The sequence below is a fragment of the Aspergillus versicolor genome (assembly GCF_001890125.1).
Source record: "Aspergillus versicolor CBS 583.65 unplaced genomic scaffold ASPVEscaffold_9, whole genome shotgun sequence".
Taxonomy (NCBI): Eukaryota; Fungi; Ascomycota; class Eurotiomycetes; order Eurotiales; family Aspergillaceae; genus Aspergillus; species Aspergillus versicolor.
Genome location: NW_024467532.1, coordinates 933,458 through 952,415, shown reverse-complemented (window position 1 = coordinate 952,415; position 18,958 = coordinate 933,458). Strand labels below are relative to the sequence as shown.

General features: G+C 49.6%; 6 protein-coding genes across 6 annotated transcripts; 3 read left to right on the top strand and 3 right to left on the bottom strand.

The window, feature by feature from the left end:
- Nucleotides 1–1,236: 1,236 nt before the first annotated feature.
- On the top strand, nucleotides 1,237–3,900 carry ASPVEDRAFT_32084 (putative C6 transcription factor; the record flags this gene model as incomplete). Its single annotated transcript, XM_040810558.1, has 4 exons — nucleotides 1,237–1,383; nucleotides 1,437–1,935; nucleotides 1,989–2,751; nucleotides 2,814–3,900. 4 exons carry the CDS (start codon nucleotides 1,237–1,239, stop codon nucleotides 3,898–3,900), a joined length of 2,496 nt encoding a protein of 831 aa, XP_040671487.1.
- Nucleotides 3,901–4,561: 661 nt separating this feature from the next.
- On the top strand, nucleotides 4,562–7,438 carry ASPVEDRAFT_55551 (uncharacterized protein; the record flags this gene model as incomplete). The annotated part of the gene is made up of 4 exons (XM_040815089.1): nucleotides 4,562–5,198; nucleotides 5,311–5,948; nucleotides 6,000–6,069; nucleotides 6,834–7,438. 4 exons carry the CDS (start codon nucleotides 4,562–4,564, stop codon nucleotides 7,436–7,438), a joined length of 1,950 nt encoding a protein of 649 aa, XP_040671486.1.
- A 193-nt stretch (nucleotides 7,439–7,631) lies between these two features.
- On the bottom strand, nucleotides 7,632–10,710 carry ASPVEDRAFT_87058 (VIT1/CCC1 transporter family protein; the record flags this gene model as incomplete). Its single annotated transcript, XM_040817967.1, has 3 exons — nucleotides 7,632–8,139; nucleotides 8,199–8,574; nucleotides 10,476–10,710. The coding sequence occupies 3 exons, from the start codon at nucleotides 10,708–10,710 to the stop codon at nucleotides 7,632–7,634; spliced, it is 1,119 nt and encodes a 372-aa protein (XP_040671485.1).
- A 390-nt stretch (nucleotides 10,711–11,100) lies between these two features.
- ASPVEDRAFT_87057 (oxidoreductase, short-chain dehydrogenase/reductase family) lies at nucleotides 11,101–12,229 on the bottom strand (the record flags this gene model as incomplete). Its single annotated transcript, XM_040817966.1, has 4 exons — nucleotides 11,101–11,288; nucleotides 11,347–11,591; nucleotides 11,664–12,102; nucleotides 12,175–12,229. The coding sequence occupies 4 exons, from the start codon at nucleotides 12,227–12,229 to the stop codon at nucleotides 11,101–11,103; spliced, it is 927 nt and encodes a 308-aa protein (XP_040671484.1).
- Nucleotides 12,230–13,846: 1,617 nt separating this feature from the next.
- On the bottom strand, nucleotides 13,847–16,259 carry ASPVEDRAFT_138050 (guanine nucleotide exchange factor VPS9; the record flags this gene model as incomplete). The annotated part of the gene is made up of 4 exons (XM_040807453.1): nucleotides 13,847–14,479; nucleotides 14,551–14,726; nucleotides 14,786–14,863; nucleotides 14,915–16,259. The coding sequence occupies 4 exons, from the start codon at nucleotides 16,257–16,259 to the stop codon at nucleotides 13,847–13,849; spliced, it is 2,232 nt and encodes a 743-aa protein (XP_040671483.1).
- Nucleotides 16,260–16,637: 378 nt separating this feature from the next.
- Nucleotides 16,638–18,515, top strand: ASPVEDRAFT_153895 (asparagine synthetase domain-containing protein; the record flags this gene model as incomplete). The annotated part of the gene is made up of 2 exons (XM_040808373.1): nucleotides 16,638–17,418; nucleotides 17,475–18,515. The coding sequence occupies exons 1-2, from the start codon at nucleotides 16,684–16,686 to the stop codon at nucleotides 18,513–18,515; spliced, it is 1,776 nt and encodes a 591-aa protein (XP_040671482.1). The 5' UTR covers nucleotides 16,638–16,683.
- Between the last annotated feature and the right edge of the window lie 443 nt (nucleotides 18,516–18,958).

Here is an 18,958-nt window from a genome sequence, read left to right as displayed (position 1 = left end):
TATCAAGCAATGGACAGGAATAAGCGGAATAGAATAAAAGCAATGAAACTGGGCCAAACTGAACAGAGTAAGAGACTGCCCCGCGACATCAACGCCACGCTAGGCTCAACATGGCATGTCACGAGCACTGAGGGAGGGCTCTTCGCACGTGATAGCTCCCTTCCTCGGATTATGGACAGCTCGAACAAAGAGACTACACAGCCCCCTTGGAACCTGGAATGGAAGAGAGCCAAACCACGCCAAGAGCATGTCTAATTGGACGTGTTATGAACATTTCAGAACAAAGTGCACGCCATCTGGATTCGAGTAATACCCGGGTACGCGCAGATTCCACGGTTTCTTTCCTTTCACCCCACCACCCCACCCCCAAGAGCAGCCTCGATCAGGTCCTATGCGCACCCGGCTGTATCTCCACTGCGAGCATAATGTTGTTGGACAGCTCAGGCGTTTTTCAAGCTGCAGAGATAAGACTAGAAATACATCGGCGTTGATTTGGATCCAAATCTGCAGTGTGCTGCAGTGGATGTGTAAACGCAGCCCAAATCCCACCTGGCGATTACGTATACCTGCGCAAGGCTTCATTGGCCTGCCGGTTGGGTTTAAGTTGGGGCCGTTTCCCCTTCATCATTTCGACGTGCCCCGAAGCAAGCTTTAGCCTCGTAGATTTTCTTTCCTCCATAATTATCCGGCACTCGGCCTCCTTCCTTTTGCGATCTTGCATTCAGCTTCACTTCGCCAGCCACTCCTGTCGGATTTCAGCAGCTGTCGTCGAGTGTGATCCGTGTCGATCAAATCGGCCACCAAGTGGGCCCAGGCCATTAAGGCCATCGTCAACTTCGTCCCTCTTCGCGACAACCACCCTCGTCGCCCGAAACGTCAACCAGAGCTGATCACACAGGCAATCGAGCGATCAGATGCCCTGAAACTCACCCTAGGGGTCAACTGCATCGTACTTCTCGTACGACCCTCGTCCATTCCTTCGACGACGCCGCGCATCCAAGCCTTGTTGAACCGAACATGACTATGTCGAGATCGCAAATTCGCCCGGGTTTTAATTCGTATCACACAGTCGCCTGTGCCTGATGGCCTGACCTGAAGCCGTTCTTGCAGATTAAACTGAGAGAGGGTTACCGCAATTTCAGAGGCTGTATGGAATACCGGAGAGATACTGTCTGCTTTACAACACCCACCCCCACTGTTTCTGGCCGATCGATTATTGCACCCTCATAAGAAACCATGGCGTCCCTGTGCGATCCAGCCTCTCAAAAACCTCAATTTACAAACCCATGGGAGACTTCACCACCCAAAGTAACTGACGGGTCCAGCCCTAGCTTCGACGGTCGAATCGCACACACACTGGCTGCGTGTACCAGGTGCAGACAGGTACACCGTCTCTTCCGTTAGTTCTGGGGGCGATTCACTAACAACTTGTATAGCGCAAATCCAAATGTGATCCCGGGATCCCAAAATGCGGCCCATGCGATCGAACCAACGCACAATGCGTATATTACGACTCTGCCCGGAAACGCACAATACCAAGGACATATATCGTCCAATTACGTGAAACTGCCCGCAGACTGGAGAAAGAGCTGGAGGAGGAGGAGAAAGACTTTCAGCAGGCCGCCGATGCAGAACTAATTGTCCGTGGAGCCGGTCGCATTCGGTTCAAAGAACATGATGAAGCCAGATATCTAGGGCCATCAAGTGGTATCGCAATCACACGCTTGGTCATGGAAATGGCTAAGCAGAATACGCACTCGAAGAGCATCAAAGATGTTGTCCCCGAATCTACTGCGCAAAAAATAAAGGACGCATTCACTCAAGAGAGTGGAAAGCCAACTTCCAAAGTGTACCCGATGATCAGCTTCATAGCCCAACCCGATTTGCCCCTTAAGCATGTGACATATAGACTCATTGATGTCTTTACCGTTAAGGGTACGTTGAAACTTCTTTACCTGAAATATTTACCTAGCTAATCATCTGTCCAGCGCAAGCCATGCTTCCAACGTTACACATCCCCACCTTCCGCCAGGAGGTGGAGGAGGTGTTCAATGGTTCTAACGATCCATGTCAAAACTTTCAATTACGAATGGTAATTGCAATAAGTATGCAAAAAATGAGCACGGCCTATGCTGGCCTAGCGGACAGTTATTACCTCGCCGCATTGCCGTTTCTCGAAGCCTCTCTTCGAAGAATGGACCTGAAATCATTACAGTGTCTGGTTCTAATAGCCCAGTATTCTCTATTAACACCCACGCGAACCGCTGCGTACTGGGTTGTTGGCATGGCCATCAAGTTATGCCAGGATTTGGGACTCACTGAAGAGTCAACAATAACGCAGTCACGCACAGGAAAACAGTTAGACCCACTAGAAGTGGACATGCGAAGGAGGCTATTTTGGATCGCTACATCAATGGAATTTGGTCTCTCGCATAGCCTGGGTCGCCCGAGTTGTTACTCGGTCAGTCATGATCACATCCACGTCAAGTTCTTTGAGCCAGTGGATGATAAGTATATTACTCGAGAGGGGGTCCATCCTGATGCAAAACCCATCCTTCCCAAGTGTATTGCCATACACTTCTTCAAAATGCGCCTTTTGCAACTTGAGATTCGACGAGCCCTTTACTTAAATAAACGAGATACTCCGGTTGACGACCATGACCCATGGTTTTCACAAATGCTTGCCAAACTGGATCAGTGGGTAGCATCGTGTCCTACCCATGATGGGGGAAGCGGCTTGAGCGGAAAATGGTACTGAAACGTTCCCCACATTTCTCTCCGTCAATTAAACTTACTCATAATTTTTAATGTAGGTTCCAAGGCCGGCTGAATACCATGATAGTTTTCATGTACCGGCCATCTCCCCAAATCCCAGAACCATCAGTTTACGCTGCACGGCGCTGTTATGAAGCATCTGTATTCAATGTCTTCATGCACAGGGAGCAGATTGAGACTGGGTCAGTTGATTTGACTTGGATATTTACCCAGTCGCTCTTTATGGCACTGAACACTATTCTTTGGTCTCTTTCCTATCCTGAGATAAGAAAGGAGCATCAGTTGAAAGAGGTTGAGCGCAGCCTTGAAGTGGCATTAGAGGGCATCATGCTAGCTGCAGAACGATGGCCAGGCGTGAGATCAGCCGGCATGCTCTACGAAAATTTAATCGCCGCGTGTCTCAGGGCATATAATACGGAAGAATCGTTTGTTGTTCACTCACCTTCAAACCCTTCCAGCCATCCAACGCCAGCATCCTCCCAGGACGTGCAATCTCCACCATCTATAGCAAGTCCCGCCAGCACCGAAGCTTCAATCCACTCACAAAATCTCCTAGCGGGTGGTTCTTCAGTCGGTGAAACTACATCTGCTGGTACTTTCTCCAGAGGCCCGTCAGCAGATCCAACGCTTCCTTTCCCACCACCAACAACAACTGCACCATATATTCCTAATGATCTAGTCAACGCTGTTGAGGCCCCTTCATGGGATTCCAGCGTCTCACCAGATGCAGCACCCGAAACGCAGACTTCATTAAGCTTCGAGCTGCCTAATGATACACTGTTGTCCGGGTCAGACTTAAATTTCGATCCATCAACGCCTTTTAATTCATTTCCCTCGGTTGTTCCTGGGTTGCCGGGCTGGGACCCTAGCTTCTCACTCTCTTCGACTACCGCAGGCGGTCCATTAGCCTATTCAGACGCAACAGCGGATCCAATGGGTTGGATTGATACTCTTGGAGATCAGTACTCTCAGTATTTCAATGGGGAGTATCCCGCAAACCCATGGAGAGGGAGAACATTAAGTCAGCAGGAACAGCTGGAATTGATGGATTCGCTGGCAGACCACATTCCAGACGTCACTACTCAGCTTGCGATGCAAACCGCGACAGCACATTACCAATCATAAGAGAACCAAGTAAGCACTTGCCAATATATATGTGTGAAAGAAAGGGCATATGGAGTATATATCTTTTATTTCTAAAAATATAGGTAATCCACTAGTTATACTTAATGCACCTGTCAAGCACAAACCGAAAGTAGTACTTCGTGGCGAACAAAGACCCTGCATATGGACGATATATTACGCCAGTATGAAATATACATACCGTAAGTTACAAGCGGGACCGACGCCTCCAAGTTCCGAATCCAGGAAGGGCGCTCGTCACGTGCACTCCGTCCTCTTGCCGTCATCCAACATCTCTTTCAAGTCCCAGCTGGTTTCACTTCAATAACGCAGATCAAAGGGTCATCAACCTGCCCACCATCCCCAACCCGCTGACTATTGACACTCCTCTCATTCGACTTTCTTGATCGTATCGTCACCTTAGCGACAACTCTGCTGGCTTTCAGAGCAGTCTCATTGGCATGTGCGACTTCTAAGACGGTCGTCCCAACCTCGCTCGAGCGAACCTCGATCGACTGTCCCTCCCGTTCTCGTGGTCTGAGATTGCCGTAATCCGTCATAATCTTGCAAGTATCCGATTGAGATCTTCTTGTAGGGCTACAGGATTAGGCTATCCAGACTCCCGCCGCCGTTTTCCCTCCCTCCCTCCTCCTAAAAACTTCCTATGTCCGATCGCACCCCCTCGGCACCACTCCGCACAGGGCCCCTTTCACCGTCGTCTCCCGCTCCCTTCACATCTCCCAAAGACAGTTTACAACCGGCTATTACGCTCGACCAGGTTCCCCAGACGCCGACATCGCCTCCGTTGATGTCGGTAAGCGCTCCGAACAATGCCTCCGATTTCGCATCCATGCAAGCATTACCCAACCAGGCGACATCACAACCTGCTAGCCTCTCATCTCCGCCTTCCTCCGCACCCATGTCTACTCAGACCTCTCAGCAGCCAACATCAGGCATAACAAACTCGTTTCCGACGCCAGCCAGCAGCGTCGATCCAGACCATAACGATAAATCCTTCGGTACAGGGATATCAGAAGCAGGAGCGTCTGCCCCGGCTGGTGCCAGTGTTGTGCCGACTCAACAATCAGAAGACAGGCGGGCAGATCATGACAAGAATTTGGAATCCCTTCAGACGGGAACAGGGGTACGGGATTTTGCACAGATGGGCGGCTCTTCCCAAGTTCCCCATGGCGACGCCATGGAGCTTGACACAGAACCATCAGCACACACTAACTCCAATTGGCCGAGCTTAGAATCTTTGCAGAAAGAATTCTCGTCCGCCTTCCATCTTTGCAAAAGCTGTAAGAGCTCCCCAGTCCTTGCTGTGGTTGTTACCCCTCATACATCTCACAATGTTCTGCAATCTCTGCTTGAATTGAAATCTTGTTAACACTCGCCTTCGAAATTTTACAGCCCATATTGCGACTGGACCAGACCCATCAGTCGACCTTATCTCGCTGTATGGCCTAGGACCTGTAGCAAGATCGGTTGCAAGAAATGACCCCGTCACGGGAGAGAAGATCAATCGGCTTCGGAAGTCATACGAAGGCAAACTGAAAGGTTTAGGTCTGTCCGGAAGGAATAAACCGGTGAAGCACGACCCATCAACTCCTGGTGGGCTCCGGCAGATGACAATGTGGCCCGAAGAAGAGTGGCAAAACCAGAAAGTTTTTGGCAAGGAAATAAAGGTGGCAGATATGGATTCAGCACTACACAATCTGCAGATGAAAGCTATGAAAATGGAACCAGGGCCGGTACCGAACAACGATTACTGGGAAGACGTGCTAGGTCATGACAAGCCTACGAAGAATACAAACACAGGAGAAGCTGCGAAAAAGCCTGCTGCCCCTCAAAGTTCTGTTCGAACTGCTGCACAACCGAATGGAACACCTATATCAACAGAGCCAGAGCGAAGTCGCCCGAGCCGAGGGCGCAAGAGGAATTATGATGACAATAGCTTTGTGGGGTACGGCGAGGGCTATGCGGATGATGATGATGAGAGCGGATTCTATTCGAATAGCGAAGGAAGTGGAAAGAAAAAACGGAAGAAGGTATGAGTCGCGGCTGCATCATGCTTATCAATACTGATCCTCCTCTTGAAGGATCACGTCTCCAAAATTCCTGCACCTCCGGACAGAGGGGGTAGCTACGGAGTCGGGATGTTCGGGATTGGTGCGAGGTGAACAACTATGACGGGATCTTTGCAGGCCAAAAGCAGACTACATATTCCATCACCTCCCGTCACGTCCTCTTCCGCTATGCCTTGAGCATGGCTACATTACAGATCCACTGCAACTGCTCGCATTGTCGCTGGCTACAGTGGAAAGATATGATATACAGAGCTCGACGACATTTTTCGTTGTTGACTTATTCTCAGTACATTTTTATTTTTTTTTATTTGCATCACGGTGCTGGATATACCCGGCTTACTTGATCGGACGGCGTTTGGGGGTTGGTTTATTTGCGGAAGGTTTATTTTTGGCTTCTGCGTCTTCTGAACGGCAGAAGCATCAAATGCTGTAATGTTTTCTTTTCCATTCTGTGTTAATGGACCCTGGATCCGTTGGTCGGGTTTCTATTTGATTTTCTATGTTGTCTCGACGCATTACGATAGCGAAGGACGCCTATTCAGAGTCGCTTGAGCGGCGAGCAGTACAAAGCAGATAGATAGAAATCAAAGATGTCTATCAACCTCGCTCTCGTCTGAGTAGATACGTACATTCTCAGCAGGATAATGCTGCATTCCCCCTCCAAATAGATAAGGGTGGAAACTGGAAAGCGGGGGCAAGTCTCCGCCAATCGCAACCACAGTATATAATACTCCCCCATCCATCCTCATAAGTTCTTAACAAAATCCATATCCCTTCTCTCCTACTTTCGACGTACCTTCCACCTCCAATTAACGCCAAACAACACCAAATCACCCAAAATGGCAGATCCCTACCAAAAGACCCTCACCCTAATCGACACCGCACACTCCGCGGACCCTAAACAAGTCACCCCACCTCAAGCTCAATCCCCAATACCCTACGAACTTCTCTATGCCGACAAAATGACAAAATACCTCTCCCTGCGCTCCCCTTCCGCTCCCGACGCCCTCCGCCTCGCCGTGCGCGCCCAACACCTCCGTCGCTGGGAAGTCCCGCGCACCGACTTCCCAGCCACAAAGATCGGATACCACAGCTGGCGCAGCCACCTGGCGCGGCGACAGGCGGAGATTGCGCGTGGATTCTGCGTTGAAGCCGGGTATGACGAACCCTTTGCGGAACGGGTTGCGGCGCTTGTGAGGAAGGAGGGGTTGAAGTCCAGCGGGGAAGATGCAGACGTGCAGGTTCTTGAGGATGTTGCCTGTCTTGTGTTTTTGGAGGACCAGCTGGAGGATTTCCAGAGTGGTTATGACGAGGAGAAGGTTATTGGGATTTTGCAGAGGACTTGGGCCAAGATGAGTGAGAAGGGGAGGGAGTTGGCACTAGGGATGGAATTGAGTGGGAAGAGTAAGGAATTGGTTGGGCGGGCTCTTGCGGATGGTTCTGCTGCTTGATTGATATTGCGGCTAAGGAGAATTTTGTTATACTGGAACATAAACTTTTTTTTCTTCCCTTGGAGCCGGTATTTTGCAGATTACACGGAGTTGTGCATTCTTGGGTATACCTATTGTACAGGAGAGAGTTCTATTTTGTCCAGGCTATGCTACGCTATATGATGGAAGATGACACGAAAAAGAAGAGTGGAGGTTATGACTCGCCTCCGTTTATCAACCGCACCAGTCCAATTGCCGCGCCAGCAGCGACGCCTCCAACGACAACCATCTGGATTCCTCCTTTAACTCCAGCAAAGATATTCTCACTGCCCTGCCACCCTCGTACAACACCCGTCTTGATATAACCAAAAACGAACAATGTGACGACCATAACCGCAATGCTGCAGTACAATGCGAAGATCACATGGCTGACAAAGAAATATGGAACAAGCGGGATGAACCCGCCAATGAAGTATCCTAGGGCTAGAGTGATCGCACTCGTCCAGGCCTGGTTGCAGTCTGGTTCGGATTCTTTGTGGTGGAAGGTAATGAGGAATTCGCGAAGTCTGTCAGGGGAGGCATGTAGGGAGGTGTTGATAGGAGCGATTGCATCCTCAGGAACACCGTGCGACGAAAAAATGTCGTAGACTATGGCTTGCGTTTCACCGGGTGATGAGTCGATAAGGTCTTCGGTTTCGCGGACGGTGGTCTGGTATGATTCTCTGCTGAAGGTTAATATCTCGACGCAATTAATGTGGGGATCGACTAATTAAAGACATACGCTTCACTCTTCGCACCGACATATCCTCCTAGACCCATAGAGATCGCGCCTGCCGCTAGCTCAGCTAGTCCACCGAGCACGACAACCTTTGTGTTTCCTAACGCTGAGAGACCAGCACTCAAGGCGAAAGGGACAGTCAGGCCGTCCGAAAGACCTAAAATTGCATCCGATACGATACGGGGATCGATGCGGGCCCGCGCGCTACCACTGCCTGTGCTTTCAACATCGTCGTTGGAGGGTGATGGCGAAGAATCGCGGAACGACCCATATGATCTAGATCGCTGTCCTTCTATGTCCTGATCCATGCTTCCGTTGCTGCTGTTCGTAATGGTAGCAGTGTCGTCGTCTTCTTCCTCTCTCGTGAGCAGCGGTTTTCCTATGCGACTGTTAGCGATCCTCTGCCCTCGGCTCTCTTCATTGTCGGGGTGACGAACTATAGCTTGGTTGCGTGGATTTCACACGTCTCTCTGGAAATAGCTTTTGCTTGATAAATAAGAGGGCCATCTTGTGCACCTTTTATTGAGGCCTCTTTGTTTGTTGTTGGAAGCAATTCCCAGGGCCTTTTCTTTGCAGCGCCGACCGTTGGAATCGTCCAAATTGGGAACAATGGAGCTTTGGGGTCTGGACTCCTGACGTCACTGCGCTAGAGTTAATCTCGACGGATATCTTCAGCAGCCGACCAAGGTCAAAAGGGTGTCGGATAAGGAGGTGCAAGTAGATTATAGGATTTTCGGGAAGCGATCGAGCAGCAGAAGCAAGATATTTATCCTCACCGTCTTGCTAATTCCGAGCTATGGACGTGCACGTTTGGTGTTCCCAATTGTTTCTTTTTTCTTTTGCCCTCGCCGCGTCCACCCCCACTCGGCCAATCACCATCCACAGAATTGTCAGCGAACAATGATCTGCTCGAACACCACGCACAAAGCAGCAAGCACAGCTCCCAATCAGTTCAAGGTGATTGGTTCTGACACTGCATGATTACATTTGTGTGCATCATCAATGGCCGGTTCTTGTTGATCTGGATTTTCGGTCTTTTGCCTCGCCTCCAAGGTGGTCACCTCAGTCTCTTCATGGATACACTTGATGGTGGGTATTCTGGTGCCGTCTCATCTCGGTGAATCGTCGGGCAGGGCGAACATCACGGCAGAAAACGGCAGAAACGTTGGATCGACGCAAGCTAGGATCTCGCTTCTGAACTATTTGACCCAAGAGCTCGTCAAGGATGTCAATCAAGCACTCTCTGGGAAAAAGGGCCGTACTCTGGTACGTATCACTGCCCCAGAGGACAACTGCTCAACATAGCTCCACTCTAGCACTAAGGGCAAAACGTCGCCAGGAGGACGCACAATAATTCCGGGCGAGCGAATCCTTATTCTCGATCCAAATTCCAACTGGTATCAAAAGAACCCCTTGTAGCGTGAGCTAACGAGTTACAAGTCCCTGGACATTGTTTCCGGCGCGGGCCTAGCCTTATCCTGTTTTCCAACATTATTAGCGGGCAATTATTGGAAGTCCTGAAGCTTTGACGGGGTCCTGGTGCTTTCTATCAACCCTCAGATGGGGGATACTCCGTTTCCCCCAGACGCAATATGCACTAGGGATTGGTTATTTTTGTCTCAGGCAGATCATTGAAACTCGGTCCAAGTCACGATATCTGGTTACCAGTTCGCCTCGTTTCCCCTGACCCGCGACCCTGAAACTGGAGGAATGCAGCCCATATAAGGGGGCCTAAGGCTGCCACACCACCGCGGACTGCAATTTTGATGTTCTCTCACGCACGGACCACAACCACACCCGCCAATCACAGCCATCCATTCATCCGCAACTTTGGTATATAATTCAACTAATTCTAGACACTATTGCCTTCGGGCATTTGGTCAATTTGAAACGATACAGAGAAGATTAGCATGGCCCCTGCACTAAGGATGACACGCTCAATCAAAGAGAAGCTACCAGTTTTTTTTTGCACTCCCCGACTTCATTTGACTGAGTTTCGCTTAAAATGGTAGCCTGCTCTTACTCTGACAGCAGCGGTTCGAATCCGGGTGTAGCTCTTTTATTTTCCTTTTTTTTTTTTTTCCCTCCACAGACGACTCTAAAGACCTTACAGTAAAACAGTCGGTGGTGATTTATTATTGACAGTACTTCATATTCACATTCATAATCGGCTAGGATATATATTTGTTCTAATACAGTCGTTTCAAGCCTCCATCCCTAAGCAAGCTTATGTACGCCACAGCAACGTGAGTCAAAACAGTCAGCTGAAATCCTAAGCACCGCCTTCTCTCTTCGCATACTCCTCCTCCATGCGTTCCTCATAGAGTCGATCAGCTTCCTCCTTGCTCAAAGGCTGGCCTTGCTCATTAATTGCCGTGGGAAAGCTGTTTCCTGCGAAACTGGTGGTTGTGGTGTTGTCGCCGCCAGTGGTGGCGTTGCTCTGCGCCGAGGATTGAGTGTTGTTTGTAGGGGTATCTTTGGTTTGACTTTTGTCCGAGTAAAGTGGGATAGGCATTTTGGTTATTGGATGCGTCAATGTTTCTTCTTGGGTTTATAGGAATGGGTTATTTGTGAGTGTAGGTTAAAAAATATATAATAAATTGAAGGTCCGGCTTATTAGAGCCGCGAGTGGTTTACGTCACAAGGCGAGATATATATTGGCGATAAAACGTCAAGTCAGGTGATTTTCTAGAAATGCGTGGCGATATGTACGTTATCGATCTACGCGGTACAATTGAGACTGATCTTCCTCATTATGCAATTGGGGCAAAGTCCTGGGAGTTTCAGGTACCGATTTGTTCACTCCTCCATTGCCCTTGCCACATCATGCCGAGGAGGAGGGATCAACGTCTACCAATATTGAATGCGACAACGCATCTTCTGTACACGTACACATATAGGTATCCTAACCATTCAAAACAACTCCTCCGTTCGGGTGTAAACTTTGTCCAGAAATAAAGCTACTGTCCTGGCTAGCGAGGAAAACGAAACAAGTCGCGACCTCGCTGGGCTGTCCCGGACGACCCATCGGCGTTGCGCTGAATTGTTCGATCGCGGATGTGTTCATGGTTGCTGGGATTAGAGGCGTCCAGACTGACTGACTGTTAGCTCGTAGTTCAGAGATGTCTGTGAGATGCCTCTCTTGACATACCTGGTCCTGGACATACGGCGTTAACCCGGATGCCCTTGCTACATTGCTGATTCGACAACCCTCTAGTAAAAGCAACAATTGCGCCCTTGGTGGCTGTGTAGTCAAGAAGATCGGGTCGGCCGATGTAAGGGTTAACTGAGGCGCAGTTGATGATGGTTGAGCCGGACTTCAAATGCGGCAGAGTATACTTGGACATGTAATAAACGGGATGAATGTTCGTGTCGAATGTATTCTCCCACTGAGCCCTGGAGTAGAAGATGTCGTCAGAACAACTCACAGTCCTCCACCGAGAAAGAATGGGTTCGACCACAACTCACTCATCCAAATCCTTAATATCATCAATCATATTCTGCGTCCCAGCATTGTTTACTAAGACATCGATACCACCCAATGACTGCAGTGCCGTCTCAACGGCCTTCTTGCAGTTCTCCTTGGTGCGCAGATCCACTGCTAGAAGATAACACTTCTGTCCGGCCTCCTCTACCCTCCTCTTTGTCTCCTGCGCGTCCTTCTCTTCCTCGGGTAGATAGGTGATCAAGCTTGATGCGCCCTCCATCGCATACAGAATCGCGACCGCGCGCCCGATCCCAGAGTCGCCACCAGTGATAATGGCTTTCTTCCCTGTTAATTTGCCTGCGGCCTTGTATGTTTGATATCCTTGGTCCTCGGAGGGAATCTGCGTGGATGTGGGTTTTGGATTTTCCATCTGGGATTGAAGACCCGGCTTCGTTTGCTGTTGGACGGGGACTTCGTGACCTGTTCAGTGTTTTGGTTAGATGGCGCTTGAAAGCGCGACCTCAATGTGTTGTGTTCCTGTGGATTGCTCACCCGTTTGGAACTGGGACTGAGGTCCGCGAGAGGGTTTTTGCGTTTCTGGCTCCATGACGAGAATCAATCTATTCTGGTAATGGGATGCAGAATGCAACAAGAATTGTGAGTTGGACGGGCGATAACATTGCCGCTGGAAGAAGTTATACTTCATCCTGGCCGAGACCGCCAGGGTCGTCAGTATGACGTCTGATACTGATCCCTGAGAGATGCAATAGCTCCCTTATGAAGTCAGAGTTATAGATAGTTCCTTCCTGACCTTGCATGGTCATTCGACAGCGTTAGAGCTTTTGAGCGAAAGTGATGGACGAGAGGTTCAAGTTTCCACGTTTTTTTTGAAGGTTTCTGTACTTCAGGATAAACAATGACGTCGGACGACGGAGTAGAATTTAGTAGTTCAGCCAAGAACATATACTTGCCATGAGATCAAATAGAATAATGCTTTATTTAATGAATTAACAAGTTGTTGAGTCTAGTTGAAGAGGACTACAAGTAAAGTCTATCGTGGCCTTCGTGGAATCGCGAAACACTTCCACCTCCGCAAACCGCAATCAACCAACATCGAAGACTAACAAGCCTGTCCTGCAGTATCCGTAACAAACCTGAAGCTAATTACAACGAAACAGGCTTGAGAATTTCCAACACATTGTCAAACTTTCTACGGATTCGATTTACGTTCAACCTCTTCTCCACCCTCGAGCCACTGGCTCAAGAACTGATGAAAAGGGGGTCTCTCAATGAGAGGAAAGTGCCAAAGAATACGCCTGTCAATGACCCGAAGGCCGTTGAACAGACCGTTCCGCCGCGCTGTGCAATGCAGGGACCAATCTGTGGTGGACCGCCTTCTTGATCGCAGCCACCCAAACAAGGTAAGTATGAAGAAAGAAAGAAGAAAAAGGATTAAAAGGGCGCTGGGGGGAAGAGGTATTTATGGCCGAGAGGCGGCCAGGAAATCGCGCTAGTCGTAAGCGAGGGAAAACATGAGCTCTGATTTGGCGAATAATGTGGGGTTATTATCACGTGAATTGTAATGTTTTGGCGAGGCTGGGTTATGTCGACAGTCAATTGACATAGACGGTGGTGGTGAAGGGGAGTATTTCACCTTCGCCTTCACCTTCGCCGTCAAAGTGGCAAGACCGACAATTCACTGTTTACATAGTGAAGAAATCCGGCACCATCGGAGTTGATTAAAGCTCGCTAATTACTTCGTACTAGTTGTACTGAAGTACTGTTATGAATAGGCCTCGATCGACAGCGTGAATCTGAATTTCATGCACTTCTTTTCCTCAGTTGATCATAGTGCCTTTCTATAGTTGATGTTGGAATGGACAGGGCACATTGGAATGCTCCAATACAGGGCTACATCGAGTGCGTACTGGTAGTAGATCATTTGGCATCCGATAATTACCGGCAAATCCTTCTACTACTATTAAACACGCCCCTATCAGAAGGTCTTTCTAGCTATGACCGGCGAACCTTTGTGCTTATGACACTGTCTAAGGCCCACGAACTTCAGACCCATAAAACAGATTGCCAGCAATGAATTACCATCCATGATCTATAGTAAATTAACCTCCACTAAGCGCAAGACACGCATCTACCGCCAGACCGACCCTAATAATGGTTGGCGTTAGTCACATTTGCTCATTGACCATTAGGATTGTCTAGAGACTCACCTTCCCTCTTTTATTTTCACCACATCGTCAATAACATCACGGTCTAGATTAGGAAACATATTCGAGAGCGTTTCCACTACGTTGTTATGCTCGGCACGTTGAATCCGCCTGGCCTCCGCATCCTCAGCGCTAGCCTGACGGGCAGCGGCGTCCTGAGCATCGAGTTTCCGCGAAGGCGAAGGTTGTGTTGCACGTAAGGGAGACCTTTCGCCTGAGCGCCGTAATTCTTCGCCACTACCGCGGGGTGGTTGGTATACATTAGGAGTTAGCCGTTGTGAGGCCCCAGCCTGAGGCGCCGTGTCCTGCGGCGAGTCGGGTTCATCCGAGAAAATTCTCCCTATGGTAGTCAACGGCTTTTGGATAGTTCGCAATAGCCCGGATACTGGTGCATTATCTTCTTCCCTAGATTGCGAGGGGTCTCTTTCTCTTTGACTGGGATTGCGTGGCACATCGGCAGATTTTCGCGATGGGCCTGCACTTTGGGCGGATGCTCCCGGGTCCGATATTTCGGATGCACGGTTCTGTTCAGCGATGGCGGAAACGGCCGCTTCGACGTTTCGCTCAAAGTCTTCATCGCTCACGGTTAAACTTGTCCGGTCTAATGTTTCGATAAACTGGATGGCTCCAGACTGAAGACGATGGAGGTTAGCTAACTTGTACACTGCCTTTCACCAGTGTCCGCTGCGCATGTGGCACTTACTAAAGAGGATAGGTAATAACCAGCCTCCCCTCCGAGCTTATCCTGGTTACGGAATCGCAGAATATACTGTATGTTGGACACGAGGTGCTCTGGGTTGGCCTGGAGTACGACGTATATCAAAAGTGGCACGAACGAATCCGCCGAAGTATCTGCCTTCTTTGCGTTTCTCAACAGACCTTTGGTAGTAGATGTATTAGTTCATGAATTTCAGTATTAATACAGAATAAATCCTCACCAAAGATAACCTTGCAGCAATTGAGGATGCAGATGACCTTGTCTCGAGGTGCTCGGTAACCGTTGATTTTCATGAGTTCTGCGTATCATTAGAGAAAGACCATGAGTTATGGAAGTGGCATAAACTCACCCTGTTGAGCAAGATTCAGGAATCGTCGCCCTGAAGAGTTCACAGGCGCAATATCAAGGTGCTCTTCTCGAACCCAGCTGTAAATCCTCATTTTTTGTGCCAATACCTCATCCCGCTCCACATCTTCTTGATGTTGGCCTTTCCGCCAAGGCCCATGCAACCGTTCCATTTCACGACGCTTACTTCTACTCGCGCTCCGTGGAATTGATGGAGGACCGGGTATAATAGGCGAGAATGTCTGGGAGTAAAGTCGGTTCATGACGAGTTTCTCCATACCCTCCTTGGCATTATCAAATTCACTATCGGAGACATCTCGCCAAACCTCGCAGACCGCCATTTTATTGGTAATGAAGGCTAGGAAGTCACTAATGATCTTGACCTGTTCATGAACCATCCATTGTCGTTTCCCAAATTCATGGAGGAAAGAGCGTAGAAATTTGGCAACCGGGTCGGCGGTCCTATGGCGTAATTGTTCCAGAAAACGGTGGAAGTCGAATGGCTGCTCAGGCTCAGGTTCAGGAGGCGGAAGGACTGTTGAAGTCGATGAACGCCGAGTCAAATTGAAATCTTCGGCCGCAGAGTTCCGATGGATGTTACTGGGAACTGGCGCAGGTTGTTTTTCCGAAGATGAGGATCCAGACCCTGCCCTAGGGGCTTGTGGGTTCAGCCCAGCCATACCATGATCTAAGCTCGATTTCCTTGGTGGGAAATGACCCTGACTCCCAAGAAATTGCTCAGCCAGCTCCATCCGTGGGGACAAAACCTGTTCTTGAGTTCCGCCGTCGGTGGTTTCCGCAAATTGTCCCATGATGTTTTGAATCTCCGGCTGAGAATCATCATCTTTCGCACGGTCTTTGCCGCTGTACGCCTTCTGGTCATCACCGTTCGGGACATCTGGGAGCTCCTTCTCTGCCCACTCAGTAGTACCAGTACCGGTACGGCTAAGGTATGGCTCATCCTTTTCCGGGGGAGGGGGCGGGGTCGCACTCGTATCTGATACAGACTTCTGTTCAGCTGTATCAGTTACTATTGAAAGCTGTCCCATCTGTTCCGATGGAGCAGCGCTTTTCTCATTCGTAGTGTTCGGGGTGTCCATGGCGGGTGGAATATCCGATGACTCTTGAGTTCGAAATTCTAATGCGCCTCCCTCTTGTGTCCCCTTCAACTGAGCGTTCTCAGTACCATCGGTCTCGGTCGAGTTCGCATTATTCTTTGCCTGTGTTGCTGATTCGAGACCAGCCGACGTCACTTGCCGCTCAGCCTCATCCCCCTCATTGGGCGTCTCTGACTGAGTTCGCCCTTGTATATTGGGGGTGGGATAATCCGAAGTGCCTGGAGCGGACATATGATATTCGCATATAACAGGGTAGATAAGGGAAAAGGGGGATCTTTTTCGACGTAGCGGTAATTCAGGCGGCGGTATGGATCATGTTGCGGGGAACTTTATTTGGGAGAGACGCTCGCAGGCTTCGGCGGGGCTGTTCTGCGGAGCGGACGAGGAAATCGGGAGGTTGGTCAGGTGTAACAATATGTTAAAGTGCTCTATATTTCCGAGTTAATACTTGGAACCAGTCCGCATATACTCCACCGCTGTAGTGGGCTTGTGAGGTTGAACTATTGACATTGAATCATGAGAATCGGGGGGCGGGATCATAGTTCCGCCGATATCCGAGTGCTCTTTTGAAATTATTCGCGTCGCTGCTCCTTATTTCTCTCGTCGTTTCGTGCCTGAGCAACTCGGACCTTATGGGACCCAGAGGCAAGACAGCATGTGCGGAATCTTCTTCTCACTGACAGCGCAGGACACCCCCGTGGTTGCGGACAAAGATCTTCGCTATTTGCTCGCAAAGCGAGGCCCGGACGAGGGTACATACAGCATTGGCGTGCGCGGCGCGAAACTCAATAAACTGTTCAATTGCGAAGGTGGCCGCCCGTTATGGCTCTCATTTGGAAGCACAGTCCTCTCAATGAGGGGAGATGGTGTCGTTCGACAGCCACTTACTGATAGTGGCAGAACCGGATCTATACTTGCGTGGAATGGCGACGCGTGGAAGATCGCCGGGCAACCTATACCGGAGCGAAACGACACGGAGATCGTTTTCAGTCATCTTCTCCAGGCTTCCACACAGGACTATCTCTCGGGAAATTACAATGGTGTTCCCGATTCCGCTCAGAGAGTAGCAGAAGCTGTCAGTAAAATCACCGGGCCGTTTGCCTTTGTGTTTTATGATGCCGTCAACTTCAGATTATATTTTGGAAGAGATTGTTTGGGAAGAAGGTCTCTCTGCTGGGGCTTCGATGAGTCAGGGAATCTCACGATCTGTAGCCTGTCTTCGTCTCCTGCCTTTGAAGAAATTGAGGCAGATGGTATATATATGATTGAATTCGAAGAAGATCTGTTTGCGGATCACGAACCAATCCCGGCAACGGGTCCTATTCGTTTCGACACGCAGAACATATCAAAAATACCCTGGAGCCATGAGGTTTTGCAGACATATCATATGGTACGACTTAGCGTGTATCTCTATTGTGTTGGCCGGGTCACTGATCAAGCCTTCAGATAAGTCCCATTCCTCCAATGAATAAGGCAACCCCGAATGGCACACCGCCGCCACTAACTACTACATCGTATGTTATCAGAGAGCTGGAAGACAGGCTTCGCCAATCCTTAGCACTGAGGATTCAAAATGTCCGAGAGCCGCCCCTTGCCGGTGATAGCAACGTCAGGGTTGGCGTGTTGTTTTCTGGGGGTCTCGATTGTACCCTTCTTGCAAGACTCGCTCATGAAATCCTACCCACTGGACAGACAATCGATCTTTTGAATGTCGCCTTTGAAAACCCACGGGTTGTAGCTGCAGCGGCAAAGGGGCTCGAGCAGATCTCATCAGCATATGAAGGTTGTCCAGATCGTATCACTGGGCGAGCTGCATTTGCAGAACTTCAACGTGTCTGTCCCAACCGCAACTGGCGGTTTGTTGCGATTGACATTCCATATGTCGTAACTGTTGCGCATCGTGACACCGTCAAGCGCCTGATGCGCCCGCATAACACCGAAATGGACCTTTCTATTGCATGCGCTTTATATTTTGCTGCGCGTGGCCAAGGAACAGCGCTCGATAGCCAAGGTACCTATACAAAACCCTCCCAGTACAAAACACCTGCCCGCGTCCTCCTATCTGGCCTCGGTGCAGACGAGTTGTTCGCAGGGTATGCAAGGCACGGAATAGCATTTTCGCGCCATGGCTTCGAAGGCCTCATTGATGAAATCGAACTCGATGTCAGCCGCCTGGGGAAGCGAAATCTCGGCCGTGATAACCGAGTAATCGCACACTGGGCCCGCGAAGCGCGATTCCCATTCCTGGATGAGGACTTTGTTGCCTGGGTGGTCCAATTACCCGTCTGGGAGAAATGTGGGTTCGGAGTTCCTGAGTGCCTGCCAACAGATACCGGCATTGATCACGAGAAAAAGGCGCTTCGCCTTCTAGCACTTAAGCTCGGATTGGAAAGTGTTTCGCGTGAAAAGAAACGTGCCATTCAATTCGGCTCTCGAACGGCAAAGATGGAAAAGGGCAAGGTTAAGGGCACAGATGCCTTGGGTTGAAATCCAACCTCCTCAGTCCATACACTACAACCCCTTCGGAGACACAGACAGCAATGATGACAAGACATGGATCAGATACTTCCGAGGCCTCCCCCCACCTTTCCTTCTGTCCATTACACTTTCGCATGCAGTTAGCCTGGTCTCATTCATCCGGTCAGCCCAGCCTTCATAGTGACTGCAACTGCCTCCCGCAAGGGAGAGCTGGTACTTCCTATTGAGGATGGCATCGAATGAGTTTGGCCTGCAAGACCGAACGGAATTAATGGACTTGGAAACGGGAAGGGGATCACGGGGTCTATGAGGTACTCCATTAAAGGCAAGTCTGAGCTGTTCACACCATAGACACTGTATAATCCTTATACCCACCAGCAGATCCCTAGATAAGAAAATATCATACATTAGAAGGTATCAAAAGCTATATAGAACGACAATATTGCGTCGAT